The 13,142-nt window shown below is 35.9% G+C and overlaps 1 protein-coding gene across 1 annotated transcript in view; it reads right to left on the bottom strand.

Annotated features, from left to right (window-relative positions):
* Positions 1-13,142, bottom strand: part of LOC134658697 (protein lap4) — a 122,471-nt gene that overhangs the window by 74,446 nt on the left and 34,883 nt on the right. Inside the window, exons 4-6 of the mRNA XM_063514352.1 lie at positions 1,036-1,156; positions 656-948; positions 291-536 (exon numbers count right to left, since the gene is read on the bottom strand). Coding sequence (XP_063370422.1) covers positions 291-536; positions 656-948; positions 1,036-1,156 — 660 coding nt within the window. The remainder of the gene's footprint in view (positions 1-290; positions 537-655; positions 949-1,035; positions 1,157-13,142) is intronic.

Below are 13,142 nucleotides of genomic sequence, written 5' to 3'. Positions count from 1 at the left end.
GAAATATTTATTAAATGGTGCGGCAGGTTCTTAATGTTCTTATATAATGTAGATACTCTTCGACCCACGGGAGTCTTTTGTATAATTATTACCCCCTATTTGAGTCTACTCGAGATCTGGTTTGACCATCTCCATGTGACAGATTTTTGAATTCAGTGGGTTTAGGTAGATGGCCCGTGGCGCCACTACCGGCAAGGAGAGAATGTCTTAGAGAAGAATTGTATGATGTAAAAAATAAATAAATACGTTTAATTGACTATAAATACACCGAACTAGATATTTTTCCTTACCTATTCCCACTAACATCCAACACATGTAACGATTTACAGTTACCTAATTCATTAGGTAATCTCGTTAATTTGTTATCTCTTAAGCTCAGCACGCCCAGCAACGACATGTTGCCAATTTCTAATGGTATTTCTGCTAAGGAATTTCTATCTACATTCAGTACGGTTAATTCTTTGAGATTCCCTATAGATTTAGGCAGCTCCGTCAAGAAGTTTTCCGTTAAAATAAGTTCTTGTAGATTTGTACATCTGGAACATAAGATAGAGAAATTAGAGAATAACGGATTCGTTATAAATAGTGTAAAAAAAGGTAACAAAATTTACATAATATACACATAATATAACATAAGCAAACAATACCCACTAACCTTCCTACATTTTCATTTAATGTATGTAATCTATTTTGGTCCAATTTTAGTATAGCTAACTTGGATAACTCTCCGGTACCGTCCGGTATCGTTTCTAGCATGTTTTGTGAGAGATGCAAGTCTGTTAGGGAACAGAGCCCACCGATTGCTTCTGGAAGTTTCTCTAGTTTATTTTCGCTGACGTCTAGACAAATAAGAGCCTTCAAGTTGCCTATTTCTGGCGGCAAATATTGTAATTTGTTATGGTCCAACCACAATTCTTCCAGCGCAGGCAGCTCTCCGATAAACCCAGGCTGAAACGTCACACGAAAATATGTTAACTTATCTCAATGTATCGATATTACTCACAGATAAGAACATTGAAAACAAATGTTTCTTACCAGTTCTTCGATTTCATTATCTCCTAAATCTAACCGCTCTAGCTTGGTTAGATTTTTTAAGGACTCTGGTAAAGATTTCAGTAGATTTTCTCTCAATTCCAGCGACTGTAGGGAGATCAAACTGAAAATCAAAATAAAAAAGGATAAGTACAAATTCGCTATCTTGTTAACAAAAGGCGTTTGTATTTTCAATGTTAAATAAATTCAATGTCTGCCAGCATATTACCATAATGATATGACATAATAGTTTGATGAGACAAGTCAGCGAGGTGGAAACACAATGGAATTGCTGACATTAAGTGTCGTTTGGACTCCCACTGCACCGTACTGGTACTTTGTCAATCAAAGTTGTCTAAAGTCTAAATAAAAGGCTACTCTATGAATTGGTTGAATTATCCACAAAATAGTATTTAATAGTTACTGATACATTAGAAATTAAATGTAAAATATTTTATATTCTATTGTTGAAGTATACATAACACTTTAAACTCTCGCTAGTTTAATTGAAATAATGAAACTATATCGCGGTAGACCCGTTTGTGTGATTAAATACCATTCATACATGTTTTGGTAACTGTAGTCAAAGCATATTCAAAAGAAAACCAAAGAGCAAGGCTACATCATGTATCTAGAAAACAAGGACACATGACAGTGATAGGCATATGCGAATACATTGTTCACCCCTTACGGTTTGGCCTTCCATTCACGAGTCCAATATAATAGTACAGAACAGTGCATTAAGTTCAACATATATTTTGTATAACATACATAATTATATTCGTATATTTGAGTTTAATTTACTGTGATAAGAGCGTGTTATTAAATGTATAGTATATGTATAGTAAATGTATAGTATAATATATCTGGATAGTAAATGTTAACGATCAGTAAAATTAGACGAACTTAGAATGTAATTAAGTTTAGTAAAGTGTACCTATTTACTATCAGATAATTAATTTCTCCGCATAGTATTTCAAAACACAGAAAATAATATTTCCATCAGTAAAGAATATAGCCTATGCAGCATAAATCCTATTACAGTAGTATAATTAAATCAGAACCAGTTATACGACGTCTTAAAATAAATGCTTACAATGTCTGTACACTAACGGTACAGCTAGCCACGATAAAACATGTTTCACGTACTACAAATATCGCATAAACAACACGTTACTGATAAGAGGTGTTAAACGCATTTCTAGGTTTGTCGGTAACAACCAAGTAGGCCGAGGACGTTCACATGGTTTATGCGTCGTTGGACTAAAAGTAAATATGGCGATGTATAAAAATGTCTAGATATAAAATAAAAATTGGTCCGAGTATTAGAAAGCCAATACTTCAAAATGTTTAAGTCTTATCAAGTCGGAATATAAAAATGACTACTTTCAAAGTATACAAATGTCTAAGTCTTATCAAGTCGGAATATTAAAATGACTACTTTCTTTACATAGGTCCAGGATTATAATAATACATATACGGAACAAATTCATCCCCTCGTAACATCTAGTTCTTAAATTAAAACGAATAATATTCAATAAATATGAACAAGCTAATAGATAAGCGATCAACAAACAAGCTGAATTCTAAACAGACAAACTTTTATCTATAAATTATAAAAAAAAAACTGAGAACATTTGAAAATATATTTATTAATAAAATACATTGCCATATTTACTTTTAGTGTCGCAACATATTTATATTTGGTCTAATATACAGATACACATTTTTATACTTTGTCAAAATTATATACGCCCGAACTTATGTAAGTGGACATTTTTATACATCGTCATATTTACTTTTAGTCTAGTGCCGCAACATATTTGTATTTGGTCTAATATACAGATGCACATTTTTATACTTCGTCGAAATTATATACGCACGAACTTATGCAAGTAGACATTTTTATACATCGCCATATTTACTTTTAGTCCAACGACGCATAAACCGTTGGGTGGTTTTTCAAACAATAAGATTTTTGACTAGGTGTAATTTAAACCAAGAACATTTTTTGCTGAAAAACGAGTTTACCTATATATTTCTTAATAATGTGGACTAAGCTATTTGAAACTGGATTATCAATTTATCTTAAACAAATAATCACTTTCATATAAAATCCCTGTTAGATTTTGCACCAATTGTACAGGAAAAAATAACTTGTAATTTTTTTTTACTGTATTTCAATGTCGTGAAACTGCCCGTGTAATATGCTACATTATGAGATTTACAATTGTCATTGACAAAAATCTCATTGTACAGTACTTCAATGACATTGCGTATTAAGAACACCAATTGTTTAAACATTTAGCAACTAACAAAATATTAATTTTAACGCTCAATATTTAGAGCATTGAAACCGCATTCCTAGGCAGATGTGGTAGTTAGTGCCTCCGTTAATCTCCGAACCGCAAGTACGACAACCTAGCGTGATTCATCAACAGACGTCATTCCAATGCGTTTGTACATTTACACTCGGTTATTCCATTACGATCATTAGAAACCTGTGGCAACTAATGCATCAATTACTAAGTGCTTTATGACTTTACAAGAGAAACTAAATATTTTCACTCATCAATTACAGTAGGTTACTAACTAAATTCAAGTATGTCGTGCATTTTTATCAGTTCCATAACTATTTATTATCAATTTAAAAATAAATATTATACGCAGTCTCTTGATAAATACACAATACAAAAAAATACTTTTTTGAATGACGTCGACAGCTCACACAAATAGGCGCTTTTGTTTACGTCTTACCGGGCCGCAATAGCCACACTAGAACGGTTTATTAGCATATGAAATCTAGGTTTATTAGAATCAATAAAACTGGGTTTAAGCTGTGATTAGACAGTGTAATTATTTTTACTAAAGACACACATAAATCACATAATTGTAGCATGATAATAAGTTCCCACGAATTGGCCTTCGCACCAATTTTTAGATTAAAGAGTACATACTTCAAAATAAAGCTTGAAGCGGATGTTAGAGATGCCTGTCAAACAACAAAAGAAAAGAATGTGTCTACCTTTAAGAAAAACTTCATCTAAATCTGTTCAGCGGATTAAGCACGGTGAGGTAACAAACAGAAAGACAGACAGACAATCTACGCCAAGTTTTAAGCACTTTTGACGTTTGACAGCCTCTAACAGGTAACCCTTGTCTCATCAATTTATTGGGAACTTTCAATTTCAAAAAGTTTTGCGTTTAATCTCTACAGATTGCTTCAAATAAAACTGCTCATCTTTCTTGTCTGTTGGGCCTTGAGAGGTTAACTTTGATATAGGTACTGTATTCGCTCCGTGCAAAGCACCGGTAGGGGAAGCCGAAACGATCGCAGCGCTTGATGTGGCCAATACTGACAAGTTTGGTAACTTTGTTTCTGTCAATTCCCATACTTCTCAGTTATTTTAGCTTTATAATCTCACTTACGATAAAAATGGGTCACGATAGCTATTGTGTGGTAAACTGCAATAATACTGGACGAAACAGTAATATTAAATTTTATATATTTTCAACGCCGAGCTAGATATTAGCCTTTTATATCATATAGTACTATTCCAGGCTTAACAACGTAATGGCTAAACATTTTATCTAGTCTATGTCAACACAGAGTTTTTCTTGTATGTTAATAAAATAGTATGGCTAATACAGTGTACCAACATTAAGTGAATGTAATATTAGTTATTGAAAGCCCGTCAAAAGCACACTTTTGGCACGTAGGGTTATCTGTCGTCTGTCACAAGTGTCACAACAGACATTGTGCCTAAAGCGGGATAACATAAATTTTTAACACAAAATATGTTGATTAAAACCTGTGAAAAAGGTCAAAGTTTTTATAATTGCAAGCATCGTACGTATCCCCAGGATGAGGATTACTAAGTAAGTCATCAAAACATAGCGAAACATACATTTTTTCATTGAATTTGTAACGAAACAACAACGAAGAAAATTGACCGAATAATATAAAATACACAGATAATTCTTACTGTTTTCACTAAAGCAAAAACCAAGTGTATTTAACATGAAATAGGAATAGATTCCGCACATTGTTAAGTACATTATAGTAAATATTTTTAAGGAATAATCTTTATTTTGTTGCGCTCGTTATTTGACAGCGCCGACCACGTTGCGAACGCTAGGCGGCGCTGCCATCGTGCACGGTCCCAATAAGAAAATAAAGAAAATACATAAATAAGGTAAAGAAAATGTAATTGAATAGGGTAGTTTATTGTTAGGTATACACATAAAATTGACAATTGGATATTGACAGTCAGCTAACGTATAACAGAATAAATGTACAATAATAATACAGAATTGTTACTGTCCAACAAAACCTATATTTGACAGCGTCACTAAACGTATAAAATCTGTATGACGCGATTGACGCGTTCTCCTACTTCTCCTCCTCATTCCTCATTAGATTGTGCCTTAATGACTATTCGGAGCAGTCGTAAGTCGAACGCGTCCGAACAATTGAGTGAAATACCAATGGTATGGCCATGAACCTATAATATTACGGACAGAGTTTCGCTTACAACACAACTGTGATTCCAACATCCACCAGTTTCATAGTATTTACGCGTGACACACACACATTGACAGCCCACATCCACCAGTTTGCCGTCAGACGAATCGAAACGTCATTGAAGTAAACATGTCGAAGAAAAATATAAAATATGCCGGCATGCGTAGTTAAATCCTGCTAGAATTGTACCGATCGAAAGAAAAATAGTCACGGAATAACTTTTCATACTTAAGTTGATCAATTAGTACGTAAAACCACGATAATTTGTTGTTTATAAATTATCAAACTGCAAAACAGAAGTGTGACCAGTAACATGAATAGGGTAATTTCCCGAAAGTAGGGTAATTGATATTGATACCCTTCTTATTAAATCATTATGTATTAAGAGATCATTTAGGTAAATGGTTAAATTATTGATTGTGCATTTCAAACTAGGTCGGTATGGTAATACCCGATACTAAGGAGATTAGACGCTTACATGCATTGATAGTTAACGTTTGTTTGTTAGAGTCTGTGCGGAAAGAGAAGAGTCGTGGGGTGTATGGGGCCCAATACAATCCACGACTCTTCTCTTTCCGCACAAACTATGTATTATAATTTTTTTGTTGAAAACCAGATATGTTTCAAGTTAAATGTATAAATTAAAAAAACATGACGAACTGATTTCATTACGATGCTAAATATCATTAGGTATTGAAAATTATGTTTGCACAAAATAATTGTGCAATATTGCGCATTTTCAAGACCTATAAAATCAGATACGTACAGACCTTTTTTATTGTCTAACGTAAAACTGTCCTAATTTTTTTATTTGAAAACAAGGACGACATTAAAAATAATTGTTTCACCATTAGGGGAGAATTTGTGTTACATGGTAACACTCGTCTACACGCACACATTCAAACCGTCCGCCATTGCAGTGTCACAGTTTGTCTTAGGTGACAGTCCGTCCGTAATATTCTAGGTCCATGGGTATGGCATTAGCCACATCACTACGGTCCTGAAGACAAAACAAATTGTCGCGGGAGTATATAAACGCCCTGAAAGAGTTCTTTATGCATTTCGACATGTGGAATCTTTCAATGAGGTCAGATGCTTGTCGCCACTTGCCGGCCCGACAGATACCGTTTCAAGAACCCTTACCTTTTCACCACGGGTAGAAAAGTTCTAAAGGAAGTGTCTCATTTGTCAGACATTGCTGTACGACGTACGACCTGAATGTAGTGTTGTGAATTTAAGCTTCGAGGCGTAAACTACAAGACTCGAGTCGCGACTTCTGAGTCTAGAAGCCTCGAACCTTAAAGCCTCGACCATATAAGCCTCAACTTAATAAGTTCGCGTTGCTGCTTACGAGCACAGAAACCTCGAGTCTTTAGGCCTCGAGATTTAAAGCCTCCTAAGCTGTGAAGGTTTAAGTCTATAAGGTTTGTAGCATTTAAGTCTTAAAAGCTTTTAACAAATTAGATTAATCTATGCCATATTTGATATACAGGGTGCCCGTGAGGAACCCGAGAGATTTTAACAGCATAATCCTGAGGTCGTTAGAAGTAAAAAAACCGGCCAAGTGCGAGTTGGACTCGCCCACTGAGGGTTCCGTACTTTTTAGTATTTGTTGTTATACGGTTCATGAGATACAGCCTGGTGACGTGACGGACGGACGGGCGGACAGCGGAGTCTTAGTAAATAGAGTCCCGTTTTTACCCTTTAGGTACGGAACCCAAAAAACTAGGTAGACCGCCACACCGGACACCGTCAAATTAAGGGTTAAAAATAAATACACAATAATAGTTTCTGCCTATAACGCTCGTTGTTTGAGCTCTTAACGCTCGACTCAGGCCTTCGAGGTTCGGGGGCTTAAGCTATCAATAGGCCCGAGTTTTTAAAGCTTGAGCTCTCTATGAAGCCCGAGTCTTAAAGACTTACTCTTAAGAGCTCATAAAAAGCTTGAGTCGTTAAGGTTCTGAACCGTTTCTGAGCTCAAACCTTTAACGCTTGAGTCTTCAAAGCTTGAACCTTCAAGTTTTGCAAGTCTTTAAGGTTTAAAAGTCTTCAAGACTAGTCTTTTAACAACACTACCTGAATGTGCATGTGAAGACTTACCAATTATATTACCTATATGTGAGGTATGTATTTGTAAATGATGAGGGTCCATGTCTCCACATTGGTTATTTGTCTGCTGTCTGTTTCTACATTCTTTTTTAGGTAGGTAGTTCGTATTTTACTATTACAATGCACAAGGATTTTAGATTATTTGGTTTTTCCTCAATAATATTGTATTATAACGATAATAAAGATAAATAAATACCTACAGATATTATGCAGCAATATTAATAGTCATCTCAAGCGTGACCAATCGACATTGACGGTGACAGAAAACATGAACGTACAGGATCACCTTTCATGACAAGATAACCGCGTTCTCGATTCTTATACTATACTCGTAATGCAAGACATAATTCTATGAAACCACATGCGTTAATAATACAGAAAAGGCCGTTGAAATGACCAAGTATTTAAAATAATGAGGTTCTTATTGTCTCTATTGTTTACGATAAAGCTGATGACTTGAGCTCTCGGTTGGATAAGCAAGTATTACAAAATAAAGACTACTGACCTTATTTGTCACACTAAAGAATTCAGTTAACAAACTGTAATACAAAGACACGCTAGCGTAAGAAACTTAGTTTAGAAAACTATAAAGTTAGAATACAGAGTTAGTTACCACGGAGAGGTGTTGAATGAACAGTGATGAATCACACAAATCGGAATGCTTTGTTATTTCAGGGATACGTGATTAATATAATAAATGCATACAAGTGAATTTACCGTAGTGTTTGCAAAGCCTATCAAGCTCGCTCGACCGCTCCAAAACTTTCCCGTTCAAACTTTCGCTTTCGCATGCACATACCTACTTAGGTACTTGCGTTTATATATAGACCCAGGTAATCGCATACAAATCCCGTTGTACACATTTTTAAACCAGACAATCACTTTCACAGCCACAAATTAAACGATATAAATTGCTTTGATCTCTAAGTGATCCTAGAGTCATTACCAATGATCGGAATAGGTAGTGCCATTTGGGGTGAATGACCTCAAACATTGTACTTAACATGGATAAGACTCGGGATTCCAAGACTCTTATTTTTAGGGTTCCGTACCTCAAAAGGAAAAAACGGAACTCTTAATAGGATCACTCATAAGACTCGGGATTCCAAGACTCTTATTTTTAGGGTTCCGTACCTCAAAAGGAAAAAACGGAACTCTTAATAGGATCACTCGTGCGTCTGTCTATCCGTCCGTCTGTCACAGCCTATTTTCTCCGAAACTACTGGACCAATTAAGTTGAAATTGGCCACACATATGTAAGTTTGTGACCCAAAAATGGACGTGTAACGTAAATAAATGAATTTTAAATATGGAGGCCATTTTTGGGGGTAAATGAGAAAATTAAAAAATAAAGTTTTTCAAACTTCATCGTGTTACATATCAAATGAAAGTTTATAGTTTAGCAGTTATTCAAGAAAATAGCAAAAAAACCGGCCAAGTGCGAGTCGGACTCGCGCACGGAGGGTTCCGCACCATCAACAAAAAATAAAGCAAAACAAGCAAAACAACGGTCACCCATCCAAGTACTGACCCCGCCCGACGTTGCTTAACTTCGGTCAAAAATCACGTTTGTTGTTATTCTGTTTTTAGTATTTGTTGTTATAGCGGCAACAGAAATACATCATCTGTGAAAATTTCAACTGTGACGGACGGACGGACGGACAGCGGAGTCTTAGTAATAGGGTCCCGTTTTTACCCTTTGGGTACGGAACCCTAAAAATGACCATCCCCCCCTTATCTCCGAAACTACTGGGTCTAAAAATTAAAAAAAAATACACAAAATAGTTCTTTAAATAGATGACAGGAAAACCTATTAGAAATGCGGAACCCTTGGAACGCGAGTCCGACTCGCACTTGGCCGGTTTTTTTCACAAAAATATTTCTTGGCATGTCTTTAATTGAAGTAGGTAATATGAAATCCCGGGGTGAAAAGGTATATCCATACTAAGCTTGTAACGGTTTGCTATAAAACCTCGTTTGCGCTCGGCGCTTTGTGCTGGCCGGTTGCAAAAAAAACATTACATTTTAAAAATTCCTTCAGGAATCTGTGAATCTGTCACATGAAAAATATGGTGAAGGTTGCTCTCGTATTTTCGCAAATTTTCTTTGATATATATTAAATGTAAAATACTAAACTTGATTGAATACCTTTAGATCACAAGTTGTTGTGTTCACAAGCTTTTATTATGCTGTGTACATTTCCCCGGATCGGGTAAGTGTTGTGAATCTTTAATCTAAGTTTCTTATGGGATTAATTTTACGTTGTATTCTTTTATGCTGTTAACTAATCTGTTCTTTTCTGACTGCTTCATCCGTGAACACTAAAGAAATGCTAAAAGGTTAACTTTCCTGATATTTCTTTCCTTGCGGGCCGGATGACGCAGTCACCGTTGTGTGCATATTATAATAAGACCAATATTGCTAGGGATCAAGTCTGGGGTTCACTCTGAAAACCCACTAGCCTGCACTACCCCGGGTTGCGCTATGCGCATGCTCCACAATCTGGAAGGTTTCCATTCCGAGCTGAGGATCCTGGACCACAGTGCGGAGCCTTCTTAGAATACTCTGGACCTGCGACTGCGATGCCTGCTTTGTTCAGCGGAGCCATCTACAACTGCCCGCCTGCGAAGTAGAGTTCCAGGAAAGTGCCTCCTATTAAAGACTTGTTTCATTATTTCATTCTTGCCGGCTCAGTTATAAGGACTCACGACCCTAGCTAACTTATTGTAATTTTAAATACATAATATTAACTAACTTTTCTAAACCAAACTTTCATTTCCTTCCTACCTCTTTCCAAACTTCATTTCCTTCCTACCTCTTTCCAACTTTCATTTCCTTCCTACCTCTTTCTAACCCTAACTGCGACGCTAAACGTCACATTGGCGCCCATACTAGGTTTAACTGAGCTGAGCACTACCGAAACAGGTCTTTAGCATTTTTTTTTAGTTTTCACTGATGTAGGTAGCTTCATTTGTCATTCTAATTTTTAAGTCATTTTTGTACTGTCATGTTTAGTTTAAGTTTGATTAGAGCAGTTCCTTGGTACGTGGTTCTATATTTTTGTTAATTATTGTCAAGGAAATTGTAATTTCCATAGCCTTTACCTTACTAATGTAGCTTCTAACTAACTAACTAACTAAGTGAGTTTTAAAACCACATACTAAGAAACTAAAACTGTATTTCAACCTACTGTGTAATCACAACACCTACCCTATTCGTGTGACTTAATCATGGCTCACCCTATTAAATTTTTGTCTCTACAAAAAGCTGAGCTTGAATACGAGGTCGTTCTCAGAGGTGGATCAGCTGCCTTAGTACAAGATCTCCGAAGCCAGATTGTAAAATTAAACATACCACCTGAGGATATTTTAGAATCTCACTTAGAGCCTGCAATTGATCTAAATGGTGTCAAGGATAGTCTTTCTAAGTCTCAGACTATGTTGTCATCCTTAAAGTGCTAAAATTAATTTCTTCCCTTATTGCTATATCTACGTCTATTGTCTAATTCTGTAGAAAACCCTCATGAAACTCTTACTAACTAAACCGCTATCATATTCTAATTTTTTAATTATCTATTACGTAAAATATTGCTGTTAACCCCTACTGGTTAATGAGCTCTTTGCCTATTATATTTAGGTTATAAAACTTCTACAAAGTTTTATAAAAAAGAATAGTATGCGGGAACAACTTGAATACTGAGGTTTAGAGTTAGACTAATCAACATCTATTAATAGTTATATGAGAGTATTTTATTCTAGCTTAAGTAAAATACTCAGCCTGTATGGACGCAAAAACACTGTTCTATAGTGTTTATTGCTTGTTTGTCTGCGTGTTGTAAGTATGAAGAGGTATTTTGTGTGTGAAGCCTGATTGATAACTTGTATTTCTATTAAGTAAAATAGACTTAGCAGCGGATTTTCTTAGCAAAAATCCTAACCTAAAAAGGGGGGTATGTAACGGTTTGCTATAAAACCTCGTTTGCGCTCGGCGCTTTGTGCTGGCCGGTTGCAAAAAAAACATTACATTTTAAAAATTCCTTCAGGAATCTGTGAATCTGTCACATGAAAAATATGGTGAAGGTTGCTCTCGTATTTTCGCAAATTTTCTTTGATATATATTAAATGTAAAATACTAAACTTGATTGAATACCTTTAGATCACAAGTTGTTGTGTTCACAAGCTTTTATTATGCTGTGTACATTTCCCCGGATCGGGTAAGTGTTGTGAATCTTTAATCTAAGTTTCTTATGGGATTAATTTTACGTTGTATTCTTTTATGCTGTTAACTAATCTGTTCTTTTCTGACTGCTTCATCCGTGAACACTAAAGAAATGCTAAAAGGTTAACTTTCCTGATATTTCTTTCCTTGCGGGCCGGATGACGCAGTCACCGTTGTGTGCATATTATAATAAGACCAATATTGCTAGGGATCAAGTCTGGGGTTCACTCTGAAAACCCACTAGCCTGCACTACCCCGGGTTGCGCTATGCGCATGCTCCACAATCTGGAAGGTTTCCATTCCGAGCTGAGGATCCTGGACCACAGTGCGGAGCCTTCTTAGAATACTCTGGACCTGCGACTGCGATGCCTGCTTTGTTCAGCGGAGCCATCTACAACTGCCCGCCTGCGAAGTAGAGTTCCAGGAAAGTGCCTCCTATTAAAGACTTGTTTCATTATTTCATTCTTGCCGGCTCAGTTATAAGGACTCACGACCCTAGCTAACTTATTGTAATTTTAAATACATAATATTAACTAACTTTTCTAAACCAAACTTTCATTTCCTTCCTACCTCTTTCCAAACTTCATTTCCTTCCTACCTCTTTCCAACTTTCATTTCCTTCCTACCTCTTTCTAACCCTAACTGCGACGCTAAACGTCACAAGCTTACGCACCGAAGTCCCGTGAAATGGCACTACCAATTCCGATCACTGGTCATTACGAGTTCAACTTGCACAAAGATTTGACTTTTTTACCGTCGCGTCATTATGTAATTTACTAAAGAAACCATTTGCTATAGCGTGATCGTAAGCGATTGTACCTCTGTTAGTATATTGAATGATATTTTGTTGCATAGAGTATCGTTGATGCAAAAATCTGACAGCAAATGGAATACGTTGATATTTACGTCGGTATTTGCACGTATACATACTTGTAGAATGAATATTTATGGTAAATAATTTATTTGATTTACCTATCTATATGGACTACACGCACGTAGGTACTATAACATACTTCTAGGCTTTTCTTATACTACTTGCTTAGGTGATTACTGATTATCCTTTTAGATGATTATTTTTGACGTTATCAGTCAAAAAGTACCTAATATAGCAACGTACTATGTTAGCGGTGGTCGTTAATGACTATTTCGACCTTATTAACTTAACAATCGATAGTGAGCGGTCCATATAACGTATACTCGCCTATGTTCAGGGTCAGCTATGAGCACCTTAGTTGCATCACTCATAAACTAAGCCTGC

The sequence above is a fragment of the Cydia amplana genome, chromosome 2 (assembly GCF_948474715.1).
Source record: "Cydia amplana chromosome 2, ilCydAmpl1.1, whole genome shotgun sequence".
Taxonomy (NCBI): Eukaryota; Metazoa; Arthropoda; class Insecta; order Lepidoptera; family Tortricidae; genus Cydia; species Cydia amplana.
This window is presented reverse-complemented; position numbering and strand designations above follow the sequence as displayed.